This window comes from Akebia trifoliata, chromosome 7 (genome assembly GCF_017979445.1).
Source record: "Akebia trifoliata isolate Shusen 1 chromosome 7, ASM1797944v1, whole genome shotgun sequence".
Lineage (NCBI taxonomy): Eukaryota > Viridiplantae > Streptophyta > Magnoliopsida > Ranunculales > Lardizabalaceae > Akebia > Akebia trifoliata.
This window is the reverse complement of record NC_141381.1, coordinates 28608055-28624874: the sequence shown is the minus strand read 5'-3', so window position 1 is coordinate 28624874 and position 16820 is coordinate 28608055. Positions and strand designations below refer to the sequence as shown.

The 16820-nt window shown below is 34.8% G+C and overlaps 1 protein-coding gene across 3 annotated transcripts; it reads left to right on the top strand.

Moving 5' to 3' along the window:
* Nucleotides 1–9585: 9585 nt before the first annotated feature.
* Nucleotides 9586–15559, top strand: LOC147398811 (protein CLAVATA3 INSENSITIVE RECEPTOR KINASE 1-like). Of its 3 annotated transcripts, none has more exons than XM_086448129.1 (11): nucleotides 9586–10611; nucleotides 11092–11224; nucleotides 11386–11457; nucleotides 11711–11761; nucleotides 12179–12250; nucleotides 12341–12400; nucleotides 12487–12584; nucleotides 12693–12839; nucleotides 13483–13824; nucleotides 13911–14305; nucleotides 15027–15559. In XM_086448129.1, exons 1-11 carry the CDS (start codon nucleotides 10509–10511, stop codon nucleotides 15342–15344), a joined length of 1791 nt encoding a protein of 596 aa, XP_086304255.1. In that variant the 5' UTR covers nucleotides 9586–10508; the 3' UTR covers nucleotides 15345–15559. The 3 variants fall into 3 exon arrangements, with proteins under 3 accessions (XP_086304255.1, XP_086304253.1, XP_086304254.1); XM_086448127.1 differs by having other exon boundaries at nucleotides 9588–10611; nucleotides 11711–11854; XM_086448128.1 differs by having other exon boundaries at nucleotides 9592–10611; nucleotides 11711–11854; nucleotides 13914–14305.
* The last annotated feature ends 1261 nt before the right edge of the window (nucleotides 15560–16820 follow it).

The following is a 16820-nucleotide window of genomic DNA, read 5'->3' as shown; positions in this document are numbered from 1 at the left end:
ATTTTGATAAAATTTCATTTAGTGGGAAAAAATGAATGTTAGATTATCACGACTCTTTTCATTTTTGAACAAATAAGTAACATTTAGTTTCACAAACTTTTAAGAGTGATAATTCTCACCAAAATGGATTCCCCCAAGCCCTCAACTCCACCCGACAGGGGCGGAGCCAAGATTTTCCTGTCGTGGGGGCAAACTATGGTTAGTTGTATAGTGAAGATAAATGATTTTAGGGAGAAAATAAGAGTTTTTTAGTTAGAAGTTGAAGAAAATGATATTTAGGTCATTTTCAATTAATATTTGAAAAGTCCCAGTCAAGAGGCAATGTCAACAACAAAAAATTGAAGAAGTGAGGGAGTGGAAACAAATGGGGCATGTAATTAGTTAAAAATATAGGGATGTCTCAAAGTTCTGTGGGGGCAAAAATTAAAGTGAGGTGAGGGTGTGGGGGCAAATGGGAAGAGAAGTGAGAGAGTGGAGACAAATGGGACATGTAATTAGTTGAAAATATAAGGGTGTCTCAAAGTTATATGGGGACAATTGCCCCCACCAACTCCTTACTAGCTCCACCCCTGCCACCCGAGTCATCAAATTGCCTTGGTCACTCAGTCAGTCATCGATTGATTGCCAAGCCACCATATGATGATCCATGTCGACAATATGTATTGGGTACCCTATGATGACTCCAATTCCTACAGACAATTCTTGCCAACTCTCGCAACTTCAAATCCCGATTATCCACCTTTTAAACAAAAAATGATTAAAGTGTAGATAACAACAAGTCGACCTCGTATAGGTGCAATAACAATGATCCACGCTTAGTAGACACATGGCAATATGCCGTTGACCTAACAGCCTAACACAATTATTTGTTAACAACAAATCCCTACCCTCTCATTGCTATTGTCCCCCCAATGGACCCTTGAAAGTTGGAAAGGTTCCCATCCTCTACCGACAAGTGGCCCCTTTAGGCCAATTGCCCATGTGATTCATCATGGGCCAAAGTTAGGCCCATTTTAATGTCCCAAACCAGGAAAAGAAAGCTTTCTTTCCTCTATTATAAAGTAAAAAAATAATAATAATAAAAGAAAAGCTGACCAATTTGAAGATTGAAAATTCACTTGTCGCCTTTTGAAGCCTCATTCAAACATTAGGTAATAAAATGGTTGAAAGAGTGTGCCTTCGTATTAGTTTCCTCCAATGGAGAAATGAGAGCCCAACATCCAATCATAATGGAAGCATTTACATTAGAAATTAGAATTACGTGTCAGCCTCATTTCATTTTCGAATGCGTCGCTTAAATCCGAGAGTTTTCAAAGCAAATGGGTCCCATCAATGTGGCATGATTAGGTAGTGTTATCAACCATCAAATAGAGGATGTATCATTCTCCAAGGGTGGATACAACTTATTTTTAATTTTTTTAAACAAGACGTCTCAAACGTATTGGAAAACTCGCCTAAGACAGCTCGATATCTAACATGGACAAGACGAGACAAGGCATGAAACCAAATTTTAAAACCATGTACTCAATCGACTCCTTGACGAGGACAAGTTCGGGAACCGTAGATCTGTACATTTCATAATACACGACTCTCTCAAGATACACTATTTTGTGGGAAAGTGCAATTGTGTATCCCAAAGCATATAGATTTACGATTCCAGAGCTTATCACTTCAAGGAGTCAATTTAGTATGCCACCTAGCGAGTCGTATTATCACAACTCTTTTATAAACTATATTTTATTTCTCCTAAACTCTCTTTCCCTTAAAATTGTTCAAGAATTCAACTCTCCTATTAGGGCTGGTTGATTGCATGGATAATAAAATTCTATGAATTTCAAATTTCATGAAAAAAAAAATGATGATGGACAAATAGGCATCATGAAAATTGAAATTCAACATTTGATTGGACGAAGAAAAATATTAGAGGAGGAAAAAAAACAAAAAGAGGCAGAGTAAGGGAGAGGGGGACAGGGCAGAGGAGAAAGAAAAAGAAAGAGAGAGAGAGATGAGGGATGATGGTCGACATTGGAGGTCGACAATGATAGTAATTGTGTTGGTGGTGGTGGCGAAGATGATGAAAAGAAAATATTAAGACTTTGTTAGGGACCGACTAGTTGCACACCACCCATTACCAATTGCACTCCATTTGGATGATTACAAGAAATGTTTTGTCGTTTTGAAATTAAGTTCAAAAAGTTATGTTCCCTTGAAATATATAAGTTTATATTAATTTATAAACAAAAATTTTAAAAACCAGTTCCTTAATTAAGTTGGAGTCAAAGAGAACATGAACAAAATCAATTGTAAAGCACGAGCAAAGTAAAGAATGCAAAACTATAAGTTAAAATAAACGTCAAGCCCTAAAAAGTTAGGTATTGAAGTGCAAAATAGTAGGTTAAAATAGAAGTGCTAAAAAAAAAATATTTAAGGTTGGTGTGCAACTAGTTGGTCCCATTTTGTTATGAGTGAAATTTGGGGGTGAATTTTATTTTCTCAAGTCAAACTAAGGGTGTCAATGGCATCAGAATCAACGGGATGGTTCTGAATCCCTTTTTATTTAAACCAATTAAAGTTGAATCTCTTTGAATTGAACCTATTGAGGACCATAAACGATAAAAATCAATTGGAACTAAGAACCAAAGCCATTAAAAGAGAAAAATATTTATAATTATGAATCAAAACTAGAACCGACATTTTAAAAAATTCAATATATCCCATAAATTGGAGAAGCACATGAAAGATCTTCTCAAATAACATTTTTTATTATAAATAGATCTCGTTTCTTTTGTGTAGGCAATATCATTCATTTTTAACTTTATTTTTTAGCTATGTTGCCTGATTTCATATACAAAATATGAGGCTATACTATATAATAACATCACATTATGGGGCCATGTGTATGGAAAAGGGACACTTCTCAATCTATATTGGATTTTTTTTTTCAAATGACTCACTAAACTTTCGAAAAAGTAAAGAAATTTCAAATCTTGTCCAAACCTAAAGATCATCTGAACCTAGATGACTTGATTGAATCATCGCTAATACAGAGGGCCAGGACCATGCCTCAAGAAACGGAGGTCCTAAGTTTGATTTTCCTCATCAATAGTCATCCTTGGAATCTATCTCAATACAATTGATATGTGTGAAAGGAGTGACGTGCATGCCCCATGGGAGTAGTCAGGTGTTTTAAGAGGCCCATATACCTAAGATATAATAATAATAATAATAGTGAAAATGAAAGAAAGTCTTTGTGAATCATCTATCACATTGATTTATTCAAGTTGGGAGATGACTATCCATATTTTGAAAATCTTGACTCAATTTATGAATATCCCATGGAATCAATTTCGTTGATTTTTTATATAAATTACTATATTTTAATCATTTAAATATTTATGATATATATAAAATAATTTTTTTTTTAGCAAATGATATTTTATTAAATAAATATTCTATTGTCACACCAATTTCTTTTATTTTCATGATGCCGGTTTCGAATCGTAGGCCTGATTAGAAAGGGTGAGGCAACTGGTCTCTTAGAGCATCATATCTCGCCCAAATCCCTCAGGTACATATAATACATCAAAAATCACACATACCAGGTAAGCAGGGATATCTGCAAATCTCATAACTAGGTCTATATATATATATATATATGGTAAAGTATCCCCACATCGGTTTGGAAGAGACTAGTAACTAGGGTCGCATGTCTCAATCTCATGAATGTTTCTCAACGTGCAATAGAATGAGTCAGGAATTCATCCAATTTTGAAAAAACGGCTAAAAGGAAGTAACCCTTGTTGCTAGTTTTATTGTTGTGTCAATCTCTTAGGGTTCTCAACAATTTCCCAATCTATGTAGTAGCTTGAATTTTAATGATCACCAAAATCATAAATTGGGTTATGATCCAATAAGTGAATTCTTCCTTGATCTTCGTTTTGTTATTAATACCTACTGTACACAGAAGCGGAGCTAGTAAGGAGCTGGTGGGGGCAATTGCCCGCACAAAACTTTGAGACACCCCTATATTTTCAACTAATTACATGCCCCCATTTGTCCCTACTCCCCCACCTCTCTCCCCATTTGCCTCCACACCCTTACTTCCCTCTAATTGTATTTTCTAGTACAAATAATTTTCCCACCATTCAAGTTCTTCAACTATACAACTAATCATAGTTTGCCCCCACTACAAGAAAATCTTGGTTCCACTGCTAACTATACATCATAGAGTACGTGGAATATTGATAGATTTACTCGTTTTTTCACTTCATGCTCATGATCATTACAAACATCCATTATATAGTGTTTAAATTCTTTTCTGTTTTTTTCTTTGATAACGGAAGTGTCTAGACTTATGTCCGACTAGGGAGACTGGATGAGTCAGGGCTGGAATCAAGGCATATAGGACCATCCCTCGGGCTCGTGCAATGCCTACACATCACATACATTAGGTAAGTGAGAGATCACCTTTGTAAGTGGCCTCGAGGAAATATTGCTCAACTAGGTATCAAACGCACAACCTCCAGACTCTCGTCGCTTATTGGATTCGAAATTTCCATTGTGCCACCCCTTCGGGATTTATCGTTTAAATTCTTACGATAATCGAAAATATAAAATAAAGACATGGAGCATGTTAAGTACTCAATGATGATAAGGAATGGCTGTGGGGGTAGCTAAGAGGATAAGATGTAGATCAACAGATTGTAGGGTCATGTTAATCATCCAAATGATAATGATGGAGGAGACATGACCTTTGATTGCCATAATTAATATAATATAAAATAATGTTAATTAAAGAAGATCTGTGATGATGTAATTAAGAGTATCATTAGTCTCAAGGGGCAATGATTCTGTAACTCGAATGTTAGCTAATACAATACAACTTTAATGTCGGCCTCCAATTGTACGAAGGGAAACATCAGTAATGATTGGTAGTGTTATATTAACTAACTACCGGTTGTATGAAATAATTCCTACACTTTTATTTAAGAGAAGTGGGGGAAGGAATCAGGATCTGACGCACAGTCCAAGATCATTCTGCAATAGAGCACATGGCTGTAGTCCCACGTACATATCGGCGCATTTTAGAGATTCTCACTGCGAAAACCAATAAGAATAACTGTACTAAAAAATAATAGAATTCCCGAAACTCGAGTCCACAAGAATCACAATCAACCACGGCGCACCTTAGAACTGTCACAAGGGCAACTCGGTCACATGCCCGCCGAAATTATGGAAACCTTTTTAAAAGTACCCAATCCATACTAACGAACACGAGAAAAAGTATTTTTTTTTTTTTTTTTGAAATTGATAACATTTCTCTTTTAACACTTAAAACATTTGTTACAATTTTACTTTTTTTTGTTAAGATTAAGGAATAGAAGAGAAAATATAATAAAATTAATAGATTTATTAGTTGCACCTCACCTTGTATTAATTGTATTCTCTCATTTTAAAGAATCTACTTGAATTACATTGTTCGGATTGCACTTCAAAAAAATTAAAAAAATTATATTATTTTTTTCATCTTGAAAATTATGGAGCGATCACAACATTAAAGTTTCATAGACTATAAATTCAAATTTTAAAACTTCATGATCTATGAGTATAATAAAAATCTGCAGAACTCCTCCTAATGATGGATTATTTATTTTCAATATTGGTGTAAAATTCTTTTGTAAAATGTTAAAAAATTAGAATGGGGGACGATTTTTTTTTTCTTTTTTTTTAAGAACAAACAAAAAATAATAATTTTTTAGTTTGGAGTGCAATCGGTTCTAGGTGGTGTGCAATTAGCTGGTCCCTAAAATTAGAAGGGTGTTATTAAAAAAAGAAATTGGTAGAGGAAGTCAATAAAGTGAGAGGGATAATTTGTAAGGAAAATTTGAAGAGAAAGACAAATAAAGTTAGAAGGAAATTATTAAAAGGAAAAATAAGAGGAAAGACAACAAAGAGGAAATATGATAAAGTTAAGAGAGGAATTATTGAAAAATGGAATAAAAAAGAAAAGATAATAAAATTGAAAGGATTTTATTAAAAAAGGAAGAAGAGAGTGGAGGAAAAACTATAAAATTGAAAGGGGTGAAGAGGAAACGGAACAAAGTGAGTAGTGTAGAGTATGAACCCCATAATGAGACGTTTATGTGGACCTCACGATAGGTTGTTTATTCATACAAAATTATAGCAAAGTAGGGCCAACAATTGTGTTTTCTTATATAAACTAGTGTTTTCTTATATAAACTAGAGTTTTTGAGCATCTACTTTCGTGTTAATAAGGTAAAATTGAAAAATAATAATAATAAAGTTTGAAGGATATTATTAAAAAAATCGAGATTAAGAGGGTAAAAGACGAAATATATAAAATTAGAGGGATATTAGTAAAAATTAGGTAATAGTGGAACAATAGTAATATTATTAAAAAAATGGAAGGGAAGGAGAAAAAAGACAATAAAATTAATGGTAAAGAAGAAAGGGTAATAAAATAGTTAACGTGGACCTCAACTTTAAAGGGTTAAAAGAGAAAAATAAAATAAAATTAAAAGGGTATTATTAAAAAAAAACCTTTGAGATTGAAAGGGTAAAAGAAGATGATAAAAATTAGAGGGGTATTATTGAAAAAAGGGAAAAATGTTAGGGGGAGGAAGAAAAAAAATAATAACGTTGAAGGGGGGAGGAAATCAATAAAGTGGGGTACTGTAGTTGGAGATGATATTTCTCGCCCCCCCTCCCCTAAAAAAAAAAATAAAAAAATATAGTTGAGGGGACATGCAATAGTGAGCCCCACTCTTCTAGTGTTTCTTTAAAAAAATCACCATCTTCAACTTTCCCCAAATCTTACGTTGTTCTTGAGATTTGAAGGTTGAAGGGTAAAAACTTTACCTTTTTCAATGATTAATCGATAAATCATCAATTTGTTGATTCAGTTGACTATTTTATTCAAAGAATTTTATAATTTTTTGAAAAAACTCTAAGAATTTTCTGTCTATGTCACCTTTCCCCTTAAAAAATAAGTCATCTTCAAGCTCTTCGACTACGATGAATTACATTTAATTTATACATTATTATTTTCAATTCATCATTTTCAACCTAATCTAAGTAGAAAATTCAATCTCATCTTATATTTAACTAATTTTCTTTCTTATTCTTGTAGTTTGAAGTAGCTAGAGTGTTAAGATTGAAGGTAAAGGTAAAGAGAGGTCTTGTTGTGAAAAGAAAAAAAAAAAATCAAAGATGTTTACTATATGTTGAAGATGAGGGTATTTAAGTTATTTTCATTAGTTCCTTAGCATAGACCAAAGTCAAGGGCCAAGGGATATCTCAAATATTCAACCTAACATGGCGGGGTATTCTACATCACCCATAGTTTTATAATATATTAATTAACGAATTTATATATAAAATCACAAATATTCTAAAATATTATATTAAAACAAAAATGTGAAAGAAGGCTGCAACTACAACAACAATCCGACAACAAATCTCTAATTTATCTTTCCGTCACTCTCACTCTCGAAACCATATTTTATTATTTTATAGCTAAAATTGATTTTCAGATATTCGATTTAAAAAAAAAAAAATTCAAATACGTATTTCAATTAAACTAAATAAAATTATCATCCACACATAAGTGACAACAAGGCATCATTTTAGTTAAAATTTTTTTTATTAGCTTTCGTTTTAGTAACAAAATCAAGCCAAGTAGACCCATAACCATCGGATAATAAAGTGACCCACTATTTAGAAGGACTCCACAAATTAATCAGTCTGATTGGTGATTTTTAACCATAGATCAGCCTGATTGGAGTACAAACATGATGAGATGCTCAAATCTGACATATAGAGGTACTGGGGTATAGAAAAGGCCCATCTAAGAGTTGGCCAAAGTTGATGATTCATTTCGTCAGAATGAGAATTTTTTTTTAATTTTTTAAATAATAATAATAATAATTTTTTGAGATGTGATAACCATCTAACATGTGGGTCCTACTTTTTCATCATAGCTGTAGATAACGTTGAGTAATATTCTCCACATTTTGGTCAATATTTGAGATACCCCTCCCTGTTTTTTCAAATTGATGAAATACCCCTTTGACTTTGGTCTTCTTTGAGAGACTAACACAAATGGCCTCTTCTTCATGATTTTCTCCCCAAACCAGCCATCTTCATCCTTATGGTAATTTTTTTATGATTTTTTCCAAGCTTAAGATTCCATCTCAACATTTAATTATCAAGAATAAGATATGATTTTAGAGGAGTACAAGTTCGATAGAATTTTGGATAAAAAATTTAATGTTTCTATAAGACATTAACAACAAAGACTAGATAGATTAAAATCAATTTACCCTATAAATTAATAACTTTTAGATGAATTTTTTTCTCAACCTTAAAATTCTTTTTCAATCTTCGAAGCTTAAGAACAATATATGGTTTTTTTTTGAGAAGGATGAATTTTTGGATATAAAAATTAAGTATTTTTATAATACATTGAAGAAATGAATTGAAAACGTAATTGAATAAATTGAAAATAGTTGATTTATCTCAAAAACCACTGAGAGGGGAGGGGAGAGGTGAGTTGTGCTCCTTCACTCGAACATAAGGGTTTCAATTTCAATAAAAGAGTGAAAGGATTTCTTCAATGAGTATTATTAAAGTTTAAGTTTTGAGTCGTGATAATTTGACTAATTTTTTTGTACACTCCCTTTATAGAACCGTAGGTCCTTTGTTTTGAGATACACAAGGATAGATCTTGATGATTTTGTACGGTTTTGTGAACAACGTGTACAAAATAGTGAGTCAAACTATCAAGACTCTTGAGTTTTAGGTGTTTCAAAGGCTTTCTCTAAAAGATTTTTTCTTTAAGTAGTCAAATTATTAGGATGAATCCTATTTGTCTCCCATTATCGAGAATCAATCAAGAGGTTAATAACTTGACGATGACTCGACTTTCTAGTAGAAAAAATCAAGAGGTTTAGGTTGGTGATTGAGGTAAAGGACTTTTAGGTAATTTTACATTAATTTGTTAGACAAAACCTAACTAATGTAGCATGTCTAAATCACCCTAATAATATTTAATTCGATCTCCAATCATTCTAATTAGTGGACTATGCCCGAATATTTGGTCACAACTGAGCAGTCCAAATTGATGGATTGGTGGGCCCAGATTGTAAATAATATGGGGATCAGATACTTCTCTGATTTCTTTTGGAATTTGGACACACGGCGCATTTTAGACCCAAGTCCCATGCGCCTAAAAATGCTGACTGTCATTGGCAAAACAGACTCCCATCCCATGCATCCCCCAAGGCGCATTTTAGAATCTTGAACGCATTTTAAAAGACTTGAACGACACAAATACATCCAAAAGTAGATGATTTCAACTTTTTCGAGACACATGTGGCCTTGATAAAGGTCACTTTTAAGCATTAGGCGCATGTTAGCATGTGGGGGGAAGGAGATCTCTGTAAAAACACTTTTCAAAAAAAGGCTAAAACAAACGAGGCCTTGCGAGTCAGAGACAACCAAGCACGTGACCTGCCAACAAATTACCTGCTTTTTCTTATTTTTCTCTCTCTTGGACATCCTCTGTTCTCTGGTCAATCCCCTCTCATCTTTCAGTCCAATCAACTCTACTTCTAATTTCTAAAGTTTTTTTAAAAAAAGACCCATTTAAAAAAAAAGTAAATTTACGTTTATTCTTTGGATTTTTTTTTTCCCGAAATTTTGAATTTTTTTCACTTGATTTGCATCTGTATCTGTGTCGTGTTTTGGCTTTTCGTGTTGGCTTTTTGTGTGTTTGGTTGCGTGTTTTTGCTGAGAGAAGGGGAAGGATATGAGAGAATCATAGTGGATGAGCAACAAAGCAGGGATAAAAAACCAACAAGATACCCACTTAGAATATATGGGGATTGGGGATCGAGTTAAATGGATGGAAATCCCACAAAACATTCTCAAATCTCAAGGTTTTGAGAATTTCAGACATGATGGGTTATTGTTTCACGTGAAAAATCTCTTCTTTTTCTCGTTTGTTTGGGAATAAATGCTGCTGAGACGACTGATTTTGGTTGGAACTAGTGTTTCATACTTTCATACTTAATTCTCTGTATTTGAGTTCTGAGCTGGGAATTTTATGGGGCAGTGGTATTGAGCTTCTTATGGGTTTTGATCTGAAGTAGTTTTTGGTGAAGTTTTTTTAATGAAGTTGGGGACTTTTGCTGTTGAAATGGAGGTTTTGATTTCTGGGTATGGATTGTGAGAGGTAGTTGATTGAGTTTAATTGAAGAGAAAGCAAAATAGACTGTTTTTATTTATTTATTATAGTGGTAATGGTGGTTTTGTCATCTGGGTTTTGATCCTGACAGCTCTTTTGTGGTGTTTCTGCTGAATAAGGCATTATTTTCTCTTGTGCTCTGAGGAGGTAAGTTAATGTGAGAATGGGTTCTGTTCTTGGATATGGTGGTTTTAGTAAATGGGTTCTGGTTGTGAGAAGAGACTGAGTAGGTTAACAGAGAATGGAAATAAGGGGATTGGTTATCTGGATAATGGGTTTACTGGTTTTGACATGGATGGAGAGGTGTTCTCCAACTCTTTCTCCCTCTGGTGTAAATTATGAAGGTTAGTAGATCTTGGGTTCTTCTCAGTTCTTTCTATTAGTTATATTTTCAATCCTAGTGATTAGGAGAATTACAGTTGGTTTCAAACTTTTTTGGTGTTTTTTTTTCTTGGAGTGATATCATGCTTGATTTAGTGAGAAATTAGTTCAGAGTTTTTGTTGATGCCCTGAAAGACTATCCACATGACCCATGTGTTATTTTTAGTATTTATTTGGTTATTGTTGAGACATTGATGACCACTTTGACCATCTAAAATTACCCAAGTTTTTTGCATTCTAAATTTTGTATCATTTAAGTTCTAATTCTTTCACTCATTTAATGGAATGGGTATCTATTTTTTCTGCTTTAAGCACCATTTGTAGCTTCTTATCCATTTTTAATGAAGGAAAAAAGAAAGAAAAAGGAACAAAACACAGAGAAGGGAAGAAAAATGGCTCAGCACTAATGCTATTTTTTTCCTCTTCTGGAAATATGAATGCAGTTGTAGCTTTGATGGGAATCAAAAATGATCTAGAAGACCCATACAATGTATTGGAAAATTGGGATATTAATTCAGTGGATCCTTGTAGTTGGAGGATGGTTACTTGCTCCCCTGATGGCCATGTGTCTGCTTTGTAAGATATTACTGTCCTTTTCTATCTTAGCTTTTCAAATGCACTACTAAGAACAAAAGACTAAGAAAATGATTCATAATTGAATCATTTTCTGGTCAGATTTGGTTTCTCATAGGACCCATTCTCACATTTTTTTTCTTCTTTGGGGTTCATATTATCAGAGGTTTGCCTAGTCAGAGCTTGTCCGGGGTCTTATCGCCAGGGATTGGAAACCTCAGTAACCTACAAACTGTGTAAGTTGAAACTAAACCCCTCCCCGTTGTGCTCTGTACTCAATTTGTTTGTACTTAATGATCATGGGTACCGAAACGCCCGTATTTGTATATGGGGCTCAGTCTTTATTGGAAACGGGGTCCTCTTTGTATGTATTTTTAGAAAATGGTCCAATGACCCTTACTAGAAGAAGTACATAATTCACTAAAATGATCCTGAAATGCATATAAAATCTTATAGAATCATTTTTTGTTTGTTTTTATTTTGGTGTAGATTGCTGCAGAATAATGCAATTTCTGGTCCTATTCCCAGCAACATTGGAAGGTTGGAGAAGCTACAAACACTTGATCTCTCAAACAATAAGTTCAATGGTGGAATACCAAGTTCTCTAGGAGACCTTAAGGAACTGAATTATCTGTATGTTGTGAGACTTACATATTGTTTTGTTTCTAAATTTTTTGTGGGTAGGCTTTTCTAAATTAATATTTAAAGCAACCGATCAAAATAAAAATAAAAATGAAAGCATGTGTTAACTGAAATGAGTTCAAATTGAATCACCTGATTTATCCACAATTTATATGCGATTGGGTGGCTATTTTGTGCTCCAATACTAGAGAACCATGCACTAGAAATGTGGTTTCTTTGATTGGAAACAGTCTTGACCAATTTTATTCCTTTTATTTATTTATTTTTTAACAATTAAGGCTAAGTATCTAACTAATTTTTTTGTGTGCAAGTCAGACGGCTAAATAACAACAGCCTTTCTGGATCCTGTCCCGAGTCTCTGTCTAACATTAAAGGTCTCACTCTAGTGTATGTCTCCATATCCTACTCTTTCTTATATTTGCATATCTTTTGGGGAAAACCACCATAAAGTTTTGAACTGGTAAAATTTGCTTTCAGGGATCTTTCTTATAACAATCTTAGCGGTTCCATTCCGAAAATATCTACAAGAACTTTCAAGTAAGCCACGCTCTCAATCTTGTAGCACTCATATATCTTTGAAGTTATGGTTGGTTATTGACGTCTCTCTTTTCTGTCTTTATCAGAATTATTGGAAACCCTTTAATTTGTGGGCCAAATTCAGATGAAAGCTGTTCCGCTGTGTCTCCTGAGCCACTATCCTTCCCACCAGATGCTTTAAGTGGTGAAGTCACATAGTTTTAATTTTGCTGTTTATAGTAAACTTTTTAGAACACTTTGACAACTTGTCTTGGGTGACTTTTCTAAGCTATGGACACCTTCTGTCTCACAGGTCAGTCACAACCAAATGGAAAGAAAAGCCATCGAGCTATTGCATTTGCTTCAAGTGTTGGATCTGTTTCTTTTATTCTGATTGCTGTTGGGTTACTTCTTTGGTGGAGATATAGACACAACCAACAGATTTTCTTCGACGTCAATGGTTAGTGCTTCTATGTTTTAAAACTTTAAAAATTCAAAATCTGATTTTCAAGTATCATTTCTTGTATAAATAGTATTTGTTGAGTGTATATTTTCCTCCACTCTCAGGTGTGTAATAACCCAGTTCAATCCCGTGACCTTCTTATATTCCTTGTTATCCCCTTCTCCAACAGATTAGTCTTTTGGAGTAGTTGGTTGGTTAACATGGTATCAGAGCGCTAGGTTCGTATAGGTCACTGGTTCAATTCTTTGCATCCTTATGGATGAGGGAGAGTGTTGAGTGTATATTTCCTCCACCCTTCAGTGTGTCATACCCAGTTAAGCTCCGTGACCCTCTTATATTCATAGTTCTCCCCTTCTCTAACAAATCGGTCTTTCGGAGTAGTTGGTTGGTTAATAGTATTGAATGCGTTCTCATATAAAGTTAGTTGCTTAACATGTGTCTCAATCATTTTAAGTTTCAATAGTTAGCTGGTTTTAATGTTTTTAACTCCAATCCAAGCTCAAATAAAGGTGTAAAATATTGTCAAATCCTTAGCACGATAATGTTGTACTTCACTACGCATGTTTTATTATTGTAAAAATGGCCCGCGTGCTTGTTTTTTTATTTGTGGATATTTCTCAGTTAAAATGTTGTTTGACAGATCAATTTGATCCGGAGGTATGCTTGGGTCACTTGAAACAATATTCCTTTAAGGAGCTCCGAATGGCGACCGACCATTTCAACCCAAAGAATATTCTAGGAAGGGGTGGATTCGGAATTGTTTACAAAGGATGCTTGCAAGACGGGACTGTTGTGGCGGTTAAAAGGTTGAAAGACTATAATGCAGTCGGCGGGGAAGTCCAATTCCAGACAGAAGTCCAGACAATAAGTTTGGCAGTCCATCGGAATCTTCTCCACCTTTGTGGGTTCTGCACGACAGAGAGTGAACGACTCCTTGTCTACCCCTATATGCCAAATGGAAGTGTTGCATCTCGATTAAAAGGTGTGTGTCTCAATAGTATTCTCTACTTCAAGCTTCATTCAAGTTTTGCATCCCCATCGAGTCCCCAATTTTTTCTTCTTTTCTAGCAGATAATGTTCATGGTAAGCCTGCGTTAGACTGGTCAAGGCGAAAGAAGATAGCATTAGGAACAGCGCGGGGATTACTTTACTTGCATGAACAATGTGATCCCAAAATCATTCACCGTGATGTGAAAGCAGCCAATATTCTTCTTGATGAAGACTTTGAGGCTGTTGTTGGAGATTTTGGATTGGCAAAACTCTTGGATCATCGGGATTCTCATGTGAGCACAGCTGTGCGTGGGACTGTCGGCCACATAGCTCCAGAGTACCTATCCACGGGCCAATCATCGGAAAAGACAGACGTATTTGGTTTTGGTATCTTGCTTCTAGAGCTAATTACTGGTCAGAAAGCTTTGGATTTTGGGCGGGCGGCAAACCAAAAGGGTGTTATGCTTGATTGGGTACTCTCTCTCTCTCTCTCTCTCTATATATATATATATATATATATATATAGGGTCGGGTTATTTTGACAAAATCCTAGACAACATTCTGGACAAAGTTTTGTCTTATATGGCTAAAAAGTTTCGGAATGGGCAGATTTTTTGTGAGGTCCTCTAAAAAAATCAGCCAATTCTGAAACTTCTAATACCATGAAAAGTGGTTACAAACTAATGGTAAAAAATTGACGGTTCACGGTTCTTCAGCTTATAAACTAGGGTTAGAAATTTCAGAATTGGCTGATTTTTTGTGAGGATGATTTGTCACGATAACGCTACCCAAAAATATATATGTAGGGTGGCAGTTGGAGGTCCGAAAGAGAGCCAAACATTTATTCAATGTATGGGTAGAAGTTTCAGAACGGGCTGATTTTATATATAGGGGGTTGGGTTCCATTGACTCAAGAAATGACACAACATCTTGACCGTGGAAACATAAAATCCAACGGTTGTGGTTTATACATACCTCGAGGATAATTTCCAATCATTGGATTTTGTGTTTCCATGGTCAAGATCTTGTGTCATTTCTTGAATCAACTCCCAACCCGCATATATATACCCATTTGCTTATGAGTGTGTATTAGCCCACAAACATTAATAATCCATTTTAGAGCACTTCTTAAGCCGAGTGTAAGCGTCTTTATATCTGTGATCACTTACATATTGTTGATTGTATTTTATGCAGGTTAAGAAGCTTCATCAGGAGGGGAAACTCTATCAAATGGTAGACAAGGATCTAAGGAATGATTTTGTACGGGTTGAGTTAGAAGAGATGGTTCAAGTGGCTCTTCTCTGTACTCAGTTCCACCCTTCTTACCGCCCAAAAATGTCTGAAGTGGTGAGGATGTTAGAAGGTGATGGCCTTGCCGAAAAATGGGAGGCCTCACAGAAGATTGACACCCCAAGATTCCGCTCGACAGAGAACCTGCCTCACAGATATTCGGACTATATAGAAGAGTCTTCATTGATCATCGAAGCAATGGAGCTTTCTGGGCCGAGGTGACCCACGAGTCACTCTAGCACTCCTTTTTTTTCCCCCCTTTTAAATTAAAGAGCTTGGAAATGGAAAATATGTTTGTTGATGTTCATAGATGTTGAATGCATGTATTTCATCTGTACAAATGGAAAGTCATGTATATGTTCCTAGTTGGGCTGATTGAGCTTCTATTGAAAATTTATAAAATTTTGAAGAAATGAATTTAGATGGTTAGCTGTCAATCCATTACAAAGTTGATTATAAACCATCTGAATTCTGAGATAATTTGCAAGAAAGATGAGCATCCTTCAGTTTATATAAGAAAAATACTACTTGCGTTCGCGAAGTTTTATGCTGATCTTTACAATTTGGTTCGAGAATTTTGAACAACTAGTAAGATCATCTGACTTTGGGGTAAAAAAAAAATTCTTTCATCTATGAATTGGGGTCATGGATGCATGGGACTATTAACATAAAAATAAACAAAGACTGACATACCTTGTGTCATTGGAAGTTGAAAATAAATGTTGATCTCTCATCGATCAATTCGGAACTTCTCCCTTGCTCTTGGACAATAAAAAAAATGGCTCCGCATATGATAATGACATTGATGGAATTACATCCCTATTTATAGACGAAAAGAGAGGACCAAAATTTTTCTATTCGAACATTATTCCTAACCCACCAAGGAAACTTTCTAACTTAATACAACTCTATTTTTTCCTCGTTCAACTTGATTTTCAAATCATTTTGTGGTCGGCATTTCCATTAGAGAATCCGACATTTTTAAGGAAAACTTGAAACATTAAAAGAATAGGCATGTGGGTTACACAATTCTGGAAAATTATCTAACAGTAATTGATGAATTGGGTTGTTGTGAATCCAATTTGTTTGTAAAGTTACTTAAAGTACATTTACTGTTTATTTGCTCACTTCTTGGAAAAAAATGTGTATAAGCCCAATTAATCTCTCCCATGAGAGCTCATGGCAAGGTGGCTTAGACACAAACACAATTACCTATGATGCTTGGTTAGAATTCTTAACTGCAACTGTGAAGACGGGCTTTCGATCCCAATTTACCTACTAAAGAGGAGTTTTTATCATTAAAAAAAAAAATGAAACTATATATCTTGTCTTGCCAATTGGAATATGAACGTGTGTTCATCATGTCTTCGGCCTTTATGCTGGCACGCACCAACATACATAGAAACAGAAAGACATTATTCAACACTAATTGTTACTTCTCTTACGAAAGAAGAACTACATGAACTGAAGGAAACAATGAGAACTAGAATTACTGCGTTGCCAATATGTGACTTGCCGATTTGCCACGCTTTAGTCAAAAACTCTGCTAAATTTAGCGGACTCACCGTACTTCCGACGATGCTTAAGATAATATTAGCTGAACAAATGGCTAAGCATAGACAAACTGATGAATTTGGAGGAGGTTGTCAAATCCCTCACTCCAAAATTCCATGCTTTTCAAGACCCATGGATAGATTC